The sequence below is a fragment of the Mchenga conophoros genome, linkage group LG15 (assembly GCF_057382185.1).
Source record: "Mchenga conophoros isolate Kocher_MC1m ecotype Shallow Benthic linkage group LG15, M_conophoros_male_GT1.1, whole genome shotgun sequence".
In the NCBI taxonomy this organism is placed as follows: domain Eukaryota; kingdom Metazoa; phylum Chordata; class Actinopteri; order Cichliformes; family Cichlidae; genus Mchenga; species Mchenga conophoros.
This window is the reverse complement of record NC_140540.1, coordinates 19748530-19763775: the sequence shown is the minus strand read 5'-3', so window position 1 is coordinate 19763775 and position 15246 is coordinate 19748530. Positions and strand designations below refer to the sequence as shown.

Here is a 15246-nt window from a genome sequence, read left to right as displayed (position 1 = left end):
CCACGATAATCGGAATTTGGCTTTCCTAATAAAAATCTGGATATTTAGGATGTCTTTGGATTAATTTTAGAGTTTATACTTGCTTTTATTGTTTGTCATGTGATAATTAAAGAATATTTCAACCTTATTGAATATATTTAAAAATCATTCAACATGAGGTAAAAGTATTTAGACGGATTTTTTGTTACGGTTTTGAATGCAGCACTGCTGTTCTACACTGTCACGTGACCCAATGTTTTGCTGCTTTCACCGGGTGTAGCAGAGGAGACATACCTGCTTCTTAAACGAGAATTCTTACAGCTTTTATTAGTAATTTTACTATGTGGGGTTAGTTGTAGCTTCCATTTACACGTCTGAAGTATTCGTTAACCTATTCACGTACAGGTCCCAGCGTTATATCACCGAATAAGCTTTAGTTAGCAAATTATATCATCAACTCCAGCGTGGGATATGGCGGCGGTTGACAGCTTTCAGTTTTTGTACAGAGAAATTTCTCGTACGTGCAACTCTTACTTTGAAACCCTGGCGCTGGTCGGTGCTCTGTACACGGCCAGCAGGGCAGTGATCCTGCTGAGCGACTGCTGCACGTTGGTTAGGGTGCATTTTCTGCCCAGATTGATCCCAAGTAAGAAGCTGACCCAGAGATATGGTGACTGGGCTGTCGTTTATGGTAAGGATGGGCCGCAGCAGAGTTAATTTCTGTTATATCATAATTGAAGTAAACTCTATTTCATTAAATTCATATTTCATGAATCTATTTCATTAACAATAGCCAAAGTCAACGGGAGTATATACAGAATGCAGTTTTTAAATCATGGTTGCATGTATGAATGGGAGACAAGCTATCCAAACCTACCTTGCGTTTTGTGAAAAAGAAAATTGGCCCTTAAACCCAATAACTGGTTGTGCCACCCTTAACAGCAAGAAGTACCATCTACCAGTGATAACTGGCAATGAGTCTTTCACATCACTTTGGAGGAATTTTGGGTCACTCTTCGTTGCAGAATTGTATGAATTCAGCCACAGTGGAGAGTTTTCCAGCATGAGCGGCCTGTTTAAGGTCACGCCAAAGCATTTAAATCCGGACTTTGACTAGGCCCTTTCAAAACCTTTATGGGGTGGACTTGCTGGTGTTTTGGATCATTGTTCTGCTGTATAACCCAAGTGTGCTTGAGCTTCAGGGTACGAACTGATGACCAGATATTTTACATCAAGATTTTCTGGTAGAGAACATAATAGAGTAAGCAGAATGTCCTAAATCATCTTTTAAAGGCTGCATTTTAAATTTACTTTGGTTATCTTTCTCTAATATTAAAATTTGTATGATGATGAAACATTTAAATGTGACAACATATGCAAAAAGCTTAGTAATCAGGAAGGGGACAAATCCTTTTTCACAGCACTGTAACTGGTTCAATGTCTATAATGTTGCTGCAAACTTTTTTGTTCTCTCTGGCATGACTTTGTCATCTCTCTTGTCAGGTGCATCGGAGCCTGTAGCCAAAGCATACGCAGAGGAGCTGGCCAGGCATGCCATCAGCATCATCTTTGTCACTCGGGACCCCTCCTCTGTTAGAGACATGAGTGCATACCTCTCCCAGAATTATGGAGTGGAAACTGTTGTGGTCTCAGCTGACTTCTCCCTGGACCAAGTGGCCTGCAAGCCCATCAAAGAAGCATTGAGGGGTAAAGATATTGGCTTCCTGGTAAACTGTGTCGATGAATCTTTGGCTTCACCTCAGAGCCTGATTGAAGTGCCCGAACAGCACCTCTTGGATTTGGTGAACAGGAACATTGCAGTCACTACTCTGATGACCCGATTGGTTCTGCCAGGGATGGTGGATCGCAGCAGAGGTGCCGTGGTCAATATATCATCGGGTGCCTGCTGCAGACCTCTTCTTGGAAGAGTGACGCTCACCGCCTCCACTGTGAGACAAATCACTGTTACAGTCTGCAGGCATGGAGACGTGCCAGTAAAACATATCTATAGCCTGTATAGATCCTTTGTAATATGATGAAGAGCACATTGATGTCTCTGATCAATTTGAAGATCTGTTGTTACTACTATCCCCTTAAAGTATTAGCTCTTGATTTGTGGCAAGTAGATCCACTGCTGGTGGAAAATATGTTGTAAAACTAAGCTGAACAAACAGGATTTATGCAAAATAAGTTTTAGTCTTCTGTTTTCAGTTTTGAACCATGATTGTTTGTTAATGATTGATTAAAAATGTAACTTTTTTTTAGTATGTAAAGTAGTGTCAGCCAGAAAAAGGTTTGAGAATCAGCAGAGTAAGCCGCTCTTTAAAGTAAATTATGTAGGTTTTTGAACTGTCATCTCCATTTCTTCTGTGTGCTGGCTATAGTCCCAGTCACAACAACATTATTTTTTCCTGACAACAGCAACCTTTCCTCTGACATTTCAGGGATACCTGGATCATTTGTCAAGAGCTCTTCACCTTGAGTACAGCAGCAAAGGCATATTCATTCAGAGTCTGCTCCCCTTCCAGGTAAATATCTTAACAGTAGCTGTTCTGTAAGACCTGAAATCTGGCAGCAAAAGTCTGGCTGGATCCACGATCCCCACTGCTATTACTCTGATAGATGCTAATTTGTGGCTTGTCGTGTTTGCACATCATGTATGAAATTGGCTATCAAACTAGGGAGATCGATGAAATCAAGCTGCTTAACTTCATCTTTGTCCATGTCCATTTAGATAGCCTCAAGTGAGCAGCAGCCATCATCATCATCTTCATCACCATCACGAAGAGAAGGCTGGTTTGTACCAAAGCCAGAAGTTTATGCTCGCCATGCCATCTCCACTCTGGGAGTCTCAAACAGGACCACAGGATATTGGCCTCATACCCTGCAGGTCAGTTGAAATGAAGTCATGTCATCAGTTTTTATTTTGACAGCATCACAGAAAATGTAAAAAATGTGAAGTATATTACTCTGAGTGAGATGATCTCTGATACTGTTAAAGCTTTTGTGAAACCAGAATTGAAAACATTAAATACTTTTTCCATATCCTGTTCTCTTCTCTTTTTGTCTTTGCAGTACGGATTGATGAGATGCATTCCAGAGTGGATCTGGGTTCTCGGATCACGAGTGCTCATTAGCTCAAGCTAAGAGCTTAATCTGACGCACTGGGTCTTGTTGTTACACGAATCTTGTTGCATTCCAGCTTCTTCTGCTATTAAATCTGTTGAACTTTGATGCTCTGATAAGGCTGACACTACCGTTTTCTTTCTATTGATTGGGTATTAGTTAATAAAGAACCTGCAGTGGAATTCATCTAAAATGATGAGTAAAAGTACAAACATTTTTTCAACATTGCTCCTGCATTACTAGATTATGGTCTGATGAATCTGTGACATCCAGCGTTTACTTTGAAGCCAGACAACCTTAATTATTTCCAGACCTGTGTTTGGGTTGGATTTACAAGCTTGTCAATTATTATTGGAGCCTAACAATAAGACTTTGTTTGGTATTGTGCACAGAAACCATTTTATACGAGTGAAACTCATTTTACCTCCTGTGTATCTTCAAAAACACTTCAGTGGAAGAGAACATTGTGTATAAGTGCAGACAATATCAAAATCCTCACCTTAAATGTGAGACAAATAAGAGCAATATAATACAAACACAGCCGAAGTGAAACGAGTATAAACAAATTCACTAATTACACAAGTCTAAATTTAAGGAGTTAGGCTTGATTTAGATTTAAGAATAAATTTAAGAAAGTATTTTGACTTGCACTGTGATAAGGTTTGCTTTTATCTGCTATTAATCTACATACCATGTGACTTCATTCTAACCAAAAACTTTTTGCTCTGACCACGCGCATCTGACACATACACAGAGCCAAAAACAAAAATAACAGGCTAATAATATGTGATAGCCTTTTCATCAATGTGTTTGTATAAAAAAGCTGTACGGGAAACCTCATCCAGATGCTACAAACATGTTTGTTGAAAGTAAAAAAAATAGTTTATATTTCAACTCGTTCTTGCACCGAGATTGTATCCTCGGCTTCTTTGATTTGCTGGTCTAATCAAACAAAGAGTTTAAATGTCAAGCTTTCTACAATACAGTGTGGTGTAGGGCTGCCACGATTAGTCGACTAGTCACGATTATGTCGACTATTAAAATCGTCGACGACTAATTTAATAGTCGACGCATCGTTTGAAGCTTTGTAAGATCACAAAGGACGCAGGAATGAGTAGTAGGATTTAAGAGTGTAATAACGGACTGAAACAGAAGATGGCAGCACTGCATGTCCAAGGATGCCAGCTGCCGTTAAACCCCGAAGAAGAAGAAGCTGTGTCCCAGAATTCATAGCGCAGCCCAGCGCAGTTGTCAACAATGGCGGCAGCTAGTTAGTTTTAACTTTACTCTTATTATTCTTTCTGGGTCACAAAATAAACGTTTAACATATTTTCAGGCGAGAATGTAGCTGTGTAAACCTCAAATATCTGCTCAGTTTATCAAGACACCACATATTTTCAAAAGCGCTCCGACGTTTTCGGAGACGTCTGTTACCCACTAGCTCGTTAGCTAGGCGGGGGCAAGGCTAACTAGAGCCGTGAGAACACCGGACTCCCGGCAAATCGTTTTCAAACCCACCGCCGTCTTTCGCTAGTCAGGTTAAACATATATATAAGTCACTTAGATAACTTAAATGTTATTGTTTGGCTTTTTTCAGTATTTTATTTGTTCCTGAGTAAATCGGTTTGGCTGAGATTAAAGGTATAGTTTTTGCACAGCTAAAACTGTCAAGCAGACAGCTGATTATCAGAAGTGTGAGACGCTGGAGAATATACTCCGGTGTCCTGTTATATTTTAGAAAGCAAGGAGTTTATTAAACTTCACCGAAACAATCTGCAAATTTCATTAAAAATTAATAAACTACCATCTTGTCTTTATTTTTAGTTAGCACAAACACTTCAAGCTGTAAGCTAATGATAGTTATATAAGACCAGATGCTGCTGGTGCAATAAGCTGTACGTCCAATGGATGATGATCTGATTAGTCGACTAATCGCAAAACTAATCGGTGACTAGTCGACTATCAAAATAATCGTTTGTGGCAGCCCTAGTGTGGTGTTTATCTGTTGCAAAATATATATATATAAGTGTTTACATACAGATAAGTGTGTGACGAGTGAATGAAGTGTGATATTCAAGCATCTCCAATTTAAAGGTGTACTGAAGTTTATGGTATTTTATTTTATTAAGAAACAATATTTAAGACATTTGATATGAGAGCATTTTGCTTAAAGTGGACCTGTTATGCTAATTTCCATCTCGTTACTGATTCGACCACTTTTAACTCCTCATTTCAAGCCAACTAATTGGCTGTCCCTCACAAACACAAGATTTGAACAGCAGGTGGGTTCGAATGAATAACCTAAACTATTACAGCACATATATGAGAAAATGAATGTGGAAAAATATAATAGGTCTGCTTTAGTTAATCATTTGTGTGATATTTGACACACACATTGAGATTAATTATGTTAATTGATTGCTGGAATGTGAAATCTGTGTGTTATTGTAGCACATAATCAGACCAATAAAACTCCTCCATTCCAACATCACTTGTGACGTTGTTTTCATGTGTGTACTGTAACTTTTGTCTTTTATGTTGAACCATATTTTTATAAAACCTCAGCCCTCTGCCTTACTTGTGCATGTTTGTCTTCTCTGATACAATGACTGATCAATAAGGTGAAGGCCAGGCTTTGTTTTTCTCTTTAAAGTGTAAGTACGGAGTAAATTATTTACAGAGCAGAGACGATGCAGGCTTCCAGAGTTCAGTCTGTAACCCCCACAGATGACCTGGGTCAGAGTAAACCTTAGAGGAAACTTGTAAACCTCATGAACCCGCAGTGTGGTGGTTTGTAGTAAACAGACACGGTGCTGTGCAAACCTTTCTGTGGTAGGATTTAAATATGACGCCAGAGTCTGAATACTGTGCTGGTGAAAAGACAAACATTTGCTTAAGCAAAAATACTATAAGCAACAGCAAAAAAAACTCACACAGCTAAGTCTAGGTAAAAGGTCATTCCTTCAGAGAGGTTATCGAGTTTTTTTCCAGTTTCTCGTGTGCAATTTTTCACAGTTGGGGCAATAATTTGAAAAAGACCACATGGATTATGGACATTAGTGAAATACTGACAGGAAAGCTAACAAAAATTTAAACACTGTTGATTTTGAGCAAATGTTTCACTTGTGTAAGAAAAAGCGTAGGAAGCTCTGAAAGATTCATTTAAGGGACTTTTACATATGATTCAATTCTTAATTTTGGTTTTCAGCTAACCGCATTATTCACACCGTTTTCCTGAAGTGTCAGTCATGCTTACGAGCTTCTGCATTAGTTCATCTCCTGAATCTTCCTTTATTTCCCAATATTAAAAAGAATTAGAAAACGTACAGCAGACGATCGCATTCTGTTTTCACTGTCCAACAAAGCTGAAATGCAACAAAAATGAAATTATATTATAAACCAATGACTGGTTACACTTCAGCAGAACGTCTGAATTGTTGTTAAGACAAGGAGTTGCTGTTGTGGTTAGGATGGTGTCCTTCCAGATAAGTCGCTGAATGAACAATAAAACAAGGACGGCTTCTTCTTCACTTTCTCTTCTCCTCATCTTCTTGAGGTACTTCTCTCTTCAGCCACCTTTTCTTTTCAATTTTTCAGTTTGGTCAGCTGGTAAGTTGATTTTTATATACAGATGCAGTCTATCTCTGATTTTACCATTCAAGAAAGAAAGAAAATCAGTGATAATGATGTACATGTTGTAGAAAAATAATAGTTAATGGACTGATGTTGGAGTATGTCTCTGTTATGACTTGGGTTTTATTTGCAAGGATAACTGCGTTTCATCATTGAATTTTATTTAATGGTTGTTGTTATGAGACACTGAGTGTAAGCATGCAAATGTGGATCAGAGCTGGCAAAGGCAAAACAAGCCAGCTGCAAAAAATCATGTATTTAGAGTAATTTAAAATCCAAAGATAATGCAATGTGGGCCAGAAAAGCCACAGAAGCGTCACCGAATATTGCGTGAAACAGTATCAGCTTTAAAATCATCATCTAAAATGAACTCTGCAAAAACTTTCTTTATGAACAGTTTAAGCTCAGTTTCTGGAATTCTTTGAATTATGCTTGGCGGCGGTTGGCGGTAACCAAGGCTAAGGTTTCAGTGTCCAGCAGATAAGTATGTTTTGGAGACTTGAAATCAGCAGCCGTGGCCTCTATCTGCACAGTCACAAGGCTGCAAGAAGTGATAAAAAGTTGGCCTTGTGAGTGAGGCTGTCTGTTCTGACCTGAACTGCAAGTCAGGTTACAAAATACTCTCTGTAATAATATATACACATCTGAGATCACCCACGCATCCCTTCAGAAATGACTGCCTTCGACTGCTGTGTCTATCTGCCTCCGTGTTTATTTCATCTGTACCTTCTTTAACAGAAGCAGGACAGCTGGTGATTGAAATGGGTGAATGGGATCTACTGGGCCACTTGCTGGATAAAGTGCAGAGCCACTCCACCGTGATCGGCAAAGTGTGGCTCACGGTGCTCTTTATCTTCCGCATCATGGTCCTGCAAACTGGTGCTGAGAAGGTTTGGTGCTGTTTTTATAGGACATATCTGAGTGAAAACCAGGATTATAGCTTTATGGTGTTTTTTTTAAATAACATTTTTAATTTTCCTCTGATCTCATTCAGGTTTGGGGAGACGAACAGTCTGACTTTGTGTGCAACACTCAGCAACCCGGCTGTGAGAACGTTTGCTATGACCTGGCCTTCCCCATCTCTCACGTGCGCTTTTGGTTTCTTCAGATTATTGCAATAGCGACTCCAAAGCTGTTATATCTCGGTCACGTCCTTCATGTTATCCACGTTGAAAAGAAGGTGTGTCGCTGCAGTACGTGCAGTACAATTGTATCACTGCTTTTTGTCATGCATGCCACACCTATAAGGGAGTGGCAATTGCATGGAAGAGAAGATCCCTTTAGCACCCTTTATGGGAAGTTAATTTGCGCCATCGTTAGCATTAATGTTTATCACTTAAAGAGGAAGCTTAAGACTGCGTCATTATTTTTCACCCCAGACATAACAGCTTTTATTCTTTCCACCTTATGAGTATGTCTATTTATGTGTGCTTTAACATGGCAACAATATTTGGAATAAAGCCCTGGGACATCAACACATTTTGACTACAGGAGCTGCTCCATGCCATGAAGCTCCTGGCACACAGTTTTTGCAATATTAATGCCAGAGGTTTGAACAGCTCCAGGTTTGAAGCTCTGTAGTTATCGAGTAAGTGAGAGTGTTGGTGACTTATTGTTGAGTCTGTTTCTATTTCGCAAGAATACGGACAGGGAAGACGTTTCACCAACTGGCTTGTTGCAACAGTAGTATACTGTTACAGTTACACTTGAATTCAGTGATCTCTTTAGAATGACAAAGGTTTGTAAAGGCAGACTACATGGCTGGGTGGTTGAATTTATACACCTGTGGCAATTGGAGTGAAAATTCAAACATTAAGAGGTGTGGTCCAGTGCTTTTGTCCATATTTCCGGTTTCCATTAGAGTAAATAACTTGCTAATAAAGACCTGGACACTTTTGCAGGCTAACCAAGTCAAACATAAACCAAACTTACAATGTAACATTTGCTGGTAATGTGCAGCTAGTAGACTCAAGTCTCCAAAGCTTTTGTTTTGGCTGAAAGAAGGAACCTGCAAAGGGCTTATATTACAAGCACTGCTGGAAATGATCCAGTGTAAACACAACATTTGATTTCATGTTTTCTTCACCTTGGTGGCCAAACATTCATGGGACTGGGTGGCAGTGCTAGAGTCTATCCCAGCTACCTTAGGATGAGAGGTGGGGTGCACTCTGGATGGGGCAGCATGATGGCGCAGTGTTGCCTGAAAGCACAAAGGTGCCGAGTTCAGTTCCAGCATCAGGCCAGGCCTGTGTCGTGTGAGTTTGCATTTTCTCCCTGTTTTTGCATGAGTTCTGGCTCCTCCCACAGTCCAAAGACATGTACTTAGTGGGGTTAGGTTAATTGATGATTCCAAATTGCCTATAGATGTGAATAGCTTCTCTATATGTTAGCCTGGCGACCTGTCCCGGGTGGACACCTGGGGCAAGCTCCAGGCCCCCACCCCCGCAACCCTGAATTGGAAGCGGAAGACAATGGATTGATAGTCAAACCATTTCTTGATGGCTTAAGAAGGAGTTTTCTTAGCAGGACAAATCTCTAGTGCTAGTTTAAAGAAACAAAAAAGCTTCTCAGTGCTTCTCCAACGCACATTATTAGCTGTTCCACCATATGCTAACATTGCTCTGATATTTTATATTGTGCTCATACATTTAGCCAAAATGTTAATGAAAACACAGCTTGGAACAGTGTGGCAGTTTGGAGTAACTGTTCAGCCATATTTTGGCAGAACATTTTGGAACTGTGAGAGTTTGTTCACACTGCCAGAATTAAGGTTTATCTGTTTCCTGGAAAATGTCTAACTCTGTGTTCTTGCTTTTCTAATCCAAGATGAAGGAAAGGATGAAGAAGCAGGAAGAGCTGGATGACCAAACCAATCTGCTCCTTAGGAGGGCCTATAAAGTTCCCAAGTACACCAAAAACAGCGGCAAGATCAGCATCCGTGGCCGCCTCCTGCGCAGTTACGTCCTCCATCTCCTGGCCAAGATTGCCCTCGAGGTTCTGTTTATCGTGGGTCAGTACCTTCTCTATGGTTTCTCCCTACAGACACGCTATGTCTGCACCCGCTTCCCCTGCCCGCACAAGGTGGACTGTTTCCTGTCCAGGCCCACAGAGAAGTCGGTCATCATCTGGTTCATGCTGGTGGCGGCTTGTGTCTCCCTCGTCCTCAGCCTGGTGGAGCTGTTCTATCTGTGTGTGAAAGCGGTGAAGGAATGCATGGCGAGGAGACAGGACTACACTGTGACCCCAGTGACTCCTCCACCCTCAGAAAGGAAGGCTTTTAAAAACCGGGACGAGATGATTCAGAATTATGTCAACCTGGAGCTGGAGCTGCAAGGACGAAAGTTAGGGGTGAACGGCATCACGAGTGGAGTCAGTGAGGCTCCTAGAAATGGATCACCTGAGAACAACAACATGGGGGAGATCCACATCTGATGTATAAGCCCAGCAATAGGTTGTACATGCGGTTCCTGGCAGTATTTGTATGCTCTGGAGGCTTTGGAGACGTGTGTTTGTGTGTGCACTAAATAGAGCAGGTGGGAGGGAAATGGCCAGCTTCTGCAAACAAGACTCAGTCACATGCAAAGGGCTGCAGAAAATTACATTTTTTTCACAATAGACAACTGGAGTTTACTGTTAATGCATTACATGATTGTAGTGAACTGCTTTCCACTTTTAATACATTTAATAATGTTTAATGCTGATTCAATAAACCTTCAATAAAGACCCAGATGTGACTGAAATGTCACTGTCCTGTTCTTATGCTATGAACCACCCTGTATGTAAAAGTAATGGAACATACATAATAAATGTTCAAATAATTTTTATGTGCAATGTCCCATACAATAATTTCCTCAATTTAAAATGAACAAAACCTCCATTCATCAATTTTCTCAATCCCTTATCTATCTTAGCATCATGGGTAGCTGGCGTTCATTCACACTGTCATGAGATAAGAGGTGGTGTTGCACTCTGGAGAGGTTGCCAGTTCTTACAAAGATACACAAACACAATATTAACATTTGCTTTTTTGTTGGGTTTTTTTTTTTTAGTTAATTTTTTAAAAATTAAAACTGGACCATTAATGTATAAGTGTGTATATGGAGTAGCAGTTGTGTAATGCTTACAAAACTGATGAAATCTGGATCTGGATAATGACCTAAAATATATTAACCCTGTAAAGCCGGAAAATTCAATTTTTTTGAAAACTTAGTGTTTATTGAATCTAATGAAAAAATATATGCAATTTATTCTTTAAAATGTAACGGACAATTTCTTTTGTATTTGGTAGTTAGTTCAGTGTCTTTATTTGCACATCTGAACTATCAGCTCTGCGATTAATAGGCAGTTTCCTTTACTGCCTGAGCCACAGCAGCCACATTTGTTGTTAATAGCATCAGAAAAATGTACAATAAGAAACAGAAAAAAGATTAGAGCTAAACTATCTCTGCCTAAACTTAACAAAACTTAATTTACTACCACTTAGCTTTAGCTTAGCTTTTGACCTGCATAAGAAAAGTGACAGTAAACAGTTTTTCTAATCCCACAGATTATGAATAATTTCCTGGTTGCAGGGCGTGATGTTTTGATGATTCTGGCAGGAAACAGCTGGTTATGAATGTTACTGTGAGTCACAAAACTTACCAGTTCATCTACTTGAACCTTATCTACAATCTCATGACTAAAACATTTGTTGACTAAATCAACAAATGTTTTAGCAAGGTGCGCGAATTCCAATCTAGCCTCCCAACTGGGAATTACACAGTACTTCATCATCCATGTGCATAGTTCTCATTTGTGTGTGAAATACACAAATAAATGAAATTGATAAATACATATATTTTGAACACATGCACCTTATTTTCAACTTCCAGTGCTATTTTAAAGTGACATCTCTTGCTCGCCGACTGTGCAGCTGACAGAAGACCTTCTTCTCTTCTGACACATTCATGATTAATGGTTTCAAATAGAGTGCAAATTTCAAACTAACCTCCCAATTCAGACTAATACAGTTACTCATCATGCTACTCCTCCTCTTCCTCATTTGTATATAACACACACAAAAAATGTAAATACATGAAAACACACACACACACACACACACACACATTCCTATTTTATTTATTTTCAAACTTTAATGGCGGTTCACTGACACAACTGAACTGAACACTTGTCAATTATTACACCCGCTGCCCTCTTGGTCTGGTGTTTCTTAAACTTTTCCTGCTCTTGTTAGCTCACAGATGTGTGTTGCGTAACTCAGCCGCTGATCAGAGCCCAGAAATCCAAGGTCCAACTATAGTTGGTGATCTTTCTCAACGAGACTCAGTCCTCTCTGAGCAGATCAACAGGTAAGATGTAACGGTTTCTCTCCTCTGCTTTAGATAACCGATCATTTTATCAATTAGAGAAAATTGTTATTATATTGGAATTTTTCACACTAAAGATTCATTTCTTACTTTATCGTAAGTACATGGCTGGTTGTTAATTTACTTTTCAGTTATAATTACTATTTTTTGATTACATTAACAGCATCAGATTTCTTTGTTAATTTTATTTATGGTATAGTTTTAATCATATTATAGCTTAATTTTCTGTATGCATAAAAATTTGCATGTACTTATTTTAAAAGAAACATTTTTTAAAGTTTTTTTTTTTTCACTTTTACTCATTTGTCTGATGACACTGTGTCTCTTGTTCTTCCGTTTTCTAATGATTAATGATTATGTGTGGAAAATATTGATCCAAAAGCTCAAGGGTCAGAATACTGTAATTTCTTCTTCCTTATCAGGTTTTAGGAGATAAAATGATCTATCTAAAGAGCTGTAAGCTCTTTTCATTCACCAGGAGTTTATTGATTAAAGAATAAGTTGTAGTTAATGTTTCAGAAATAAGGTGTGGTGTTATGTCTTTACAACGTTTGCCTTCTTTTTTCAGAAATAGAGGCTAAACACTGTCATTAAAGATGGGAGACTGGGGGTTTCTGTCAACCTTGCTGGAAAAAGTCCAGTCACACTCCACTGTGATTGGCAAGATCTGGATGAGCGTCCTCTTCCTGTTCAGAATCATGGTTTTGGGTGCAGGTGCTGAAAGCGTCTGGGGTGATGAGCAGTCAGATTTCGTCTGCAACACTCAGCAACCTGGTTGTGAGAATGTGTGCTACGACCATACTTTCCCCATCTCGCACATTCGTTTCTGGGTGCTCCAAATCATCTTTGTCTCCACGCCAACACTCATCTATCTGGGCCACGCCATGCACATCATCCACAAGGAGAACAAGCTGAGGGAGCTGCTCTCCAGCCCTGGTGGCACCCAGTGCAAAAGGCCCAAATACACAGATGAAAGGGGGAAGGTGCAAATCAAGGGGAATCTACTGGGGAGCTATCTGACCCAGCTTGCGGTCAAGATAGTTATTGAGGCCAGCTTCATTGTGGGACAATACTATTTGTACGGCTTCGTCATGGTCCCCATGTTCCCCTGTTCTAGAAAGCCCTGCCCCTTCACTGTTGAGTGCTACATGTCTCGACCCACAGAGAAAACCGTCTTCATTATTTTCATGCTGGTGGTGGCCTGTGTTTCTCTGTTTCTGAACGTCATTGAGATGTTCTACCTGATTTGCAAAAGGGTCAGGTGTAGACGTCGCCCTCATAAGTTTACCTCTCCAGAATATCCTGCTAGCCTCTCAGGTCCAAGGTGGCCAACTGCAGAGGAAGCCCTCAAGCAGAACAGGATGAATGCAGATCTTGAAGCCAGCCACAGTGTTGCAGGGAGCTTGGATGGGGCAAAGGATGAGAAACGACTCCTGAGCGGTCATTAAAAACCATGTCTGTGACAATTAAAATGTATTATCTTGCTCGGTGTCTGCATTCAGATACATCCAAGGGACTGAAAGACAATAGAAAAGCTTTGTCATTCTGCATTAATATGTTAGTATGTGCTTAGAAAAGTCTTCACATAATACATTGTTGTATTTTTACTTATATATTCTTCTAGCATTTGCTTCCATTCCTTTGTATATGCCTGAAAATCTATTACTAAAAGGTGCAATACTAACATATTTATATTATACGAGCAAACTTTAGCTGCCAGTTCTATACTGCAAATCATCAAATACAGCAACTTACTGTAAAGTAGATTATAGCAGGAAAACTGTCAAATAAACAGTAAACTACTAGTAATCCTGCCATCAGTATTCTGCTGACAACATGAAAAAAATTGTAACAGTTTAATGAGAAAAAATGTCTGTATGCCCGGTCATGTTCTCTAAGTTATGGTATTGTCTTGTTCATTTTCTATGAGTTGATTTACCTACTGAAAGATAAAAATGATGTTGTTTGTTATGTGTAAGCAGCTTTTTTTGTATACTTATTTGTTTGAAATAAATGACTTGAACTTGAAGAAACGTTGCTTCTATCAATCTCTTGTCTTTAGATGTTCACACTTTTCAGTTCATAAGCCCTTATTTTGAAAAACCATGATTTACACACATTTTGTGTGACTTCATATCTACAACTAATAATTACTTTCATTATTCATTAGTTTTTTAGGTTTTTCTAGTTTCAAGTTTTATTGTCATGTACAGATAAACAGTGTAGCCACATTTACCCATAATGAAGTTCTTTGGCTCGTGCTCCTCGGCTTTACATGAGCATATAGAAGTGTGCAGTTAAATTAAGAAGAAAATAACAGAAAATAGCGGTAATAATTATGATAAAGAGGAAAAAAGAGAAAAAAGTATTCAATATTTAGAGAATTTAAGACAAGTACTATATACAGTTTGTGCAAAACTAGTGCAATGCCCATTGACCTCTTGCAGACTTATACCCCCCTTAGATATCTTTGATCAAGTGATCTTTTGCTTTTAGCTGTACCAAGGTCGAGGCTGGTTCATAGAGGTGATCGAGCATTTGCAGTCGTAGCGCCTAAGCTGTGGAATAATTTACCCCTACACATCAGACAGGCTCCTACTGTCAATCTTTTTAAATCTTATCTTAAAACGCATTTTTATTTACTGGTTTTTAATACAGCATGAGAGTTGTTTGTTAATTCATATTTGGTGTTTGCTTTTAATACTCTAAGTTGTTTTATTATGTATGTTGTATTCTTGTACAGCACTTTGGTCAATGCTCCTGTTGTAATTAAATGTGCTATATAAATAATTAAACTATTAAACTATTTAAGTGGCATTAGTTGAAGTGACAGTGTGTAGAAACTGGCAAATAACAACAGTCAAAGCCTCCCAGAGCTGACAATAGTGATAATAGCTGATAGTTTTGTTTAACATATTTTGAAATGCAATAATTTTACATTTTGCTAAACTTATGTAAATAATTGTTTAATACAAGGTTGTTACAAATGAATCATGTGGCGACTGACTAATTTTTCCATCTATAATCTGGTATTTCTTCAGAATGGGGTGCGGCTGTTAGGTTGACTGGTAATCGATCGCGCTATACTTTCAAAGTTTATCTAAAGACAATGAGAATATCTTCATAAAAAAAAACATAAAGA

The 15246-nt window shown here is 39.0% G+C and overlaps 3 protein-coding genes across 3 annotated transcripts; all 3 read left to right on the top strand.

Annotated features, from left to right (window-relative positions):
* Positions 1–215: 215 nt before the first annotated feature.
* On the top strand, positions 216–5591 carry hsdl1 (hydroxysteroid dehydrogenase like 1). Its single transcript, XM_085247571.1, has 5 exons — positions 216–670; positions 1483–1928; positions 2424–2507; positions 2714–2869; positions 3055–5591. The coding sequence occupies exons 1-5, from the start codon at positions 451–453 to the stop codon at positions 3124–3126; spliced, it is 978 nt and encodes a 325-aa protein (XP_085103697.1). The 5' UTR covers positions 216–450; the 3' UTR covers positions 3127–5591.
* Positions 5592–6561: 970 nt separating this feature from the next.
* Positions 6562–10562, top strand: LOC146558225 (gap junction Cx32.7 protein-like). The gene is made up of 4 exons (XM_085248212.1): positions 6562–6714; positions 7477–7628; positions 7733–7918; positions 9565–10562. Exons 1-4 carry the CDS (start codon positions 6603–6605, stop codon positions 10168–10170), a joined length of 1056 nt encoding a protein of 351 aa, XP_085104338.1. The 5' UTR covers positions 6562–6602; the 3' UTR covers positions 10171–10562.
* A 1255-nt stretch (positions 10563–11817) lies between these two features.
* Positions 11818–14137, top strand: gja13.1 (gap junction protein alpha 13.1). Its single transcript, XM_085248213.1, has 2 exons — positions 11818–12086; positions 12673–14137. The coding sequence occupies exon 2, from the start codon at positions 12701–12703 to the stop codon at positions 13550–13552; it is 852 nt and encodes a 283-aa protein (XP_085104339.1). The 5' UTR covers positions 11818–12086; positions 12673–12700; the 3' UTR covers positions 13553–14137.
* Positions 14138–15246: the final 1109 nt, after the last annotated feature.

Excerpts from the sequence above, each read along its gene's own strand:
- hsdl1 (XM_085247571.1), top strand. The coding sequence starts at position 451 with ATGGCGGCGGTTGACAGCTTTCAGTTTTTGTACAGAGAAATTTCTCGT. Across the intron at positions 1,929-2,423 it reads TGACGCTCACCGCCTCCACT|GGATACCTGGATCATTTGTC; the intron begins GTGAGACAAATC and ends CTGACATTTCAG. Across the intron at positions 2,870-3,054 it reads ATTGGCCTCATACCCTGCAG|TACGGATTGATGAGATGCAT; the intron begins GTCAGTTGAAAT and ends TTGTCTTTGCAG.
- LOC146558225 (XM_085248212.1), top strand. The coding sequence starts at position 6,603 with ATGAACAATAAAACAAGGACGGCTTCTTCTTCACTTTCTCTTCTCCTC. Across the intron at positions 6,715-7,476 it reads TTTTTCAGTTTGGTCAGCTG|AAGCAGGACAGCTGGTGATT; the intron begins GTAAGTTGATTT and ends CTTCTTTAACAG. Across the intron at positions 7,919-9,564 it reads TTATCCACGTTGAAAAGAAG|ATGAAGGAAAGGATGAAGAA; the intron begins GTGTGTCGCTGC and ends TTCTAATCCAAG.
- gja13.1 (XM_085248213.1), top strand. The coding sequence starts at position 12,701 with ATGGGAGACTGGGGGTTTCTGTCAACCTTGCTGGAAAAAGTCCAGTCA.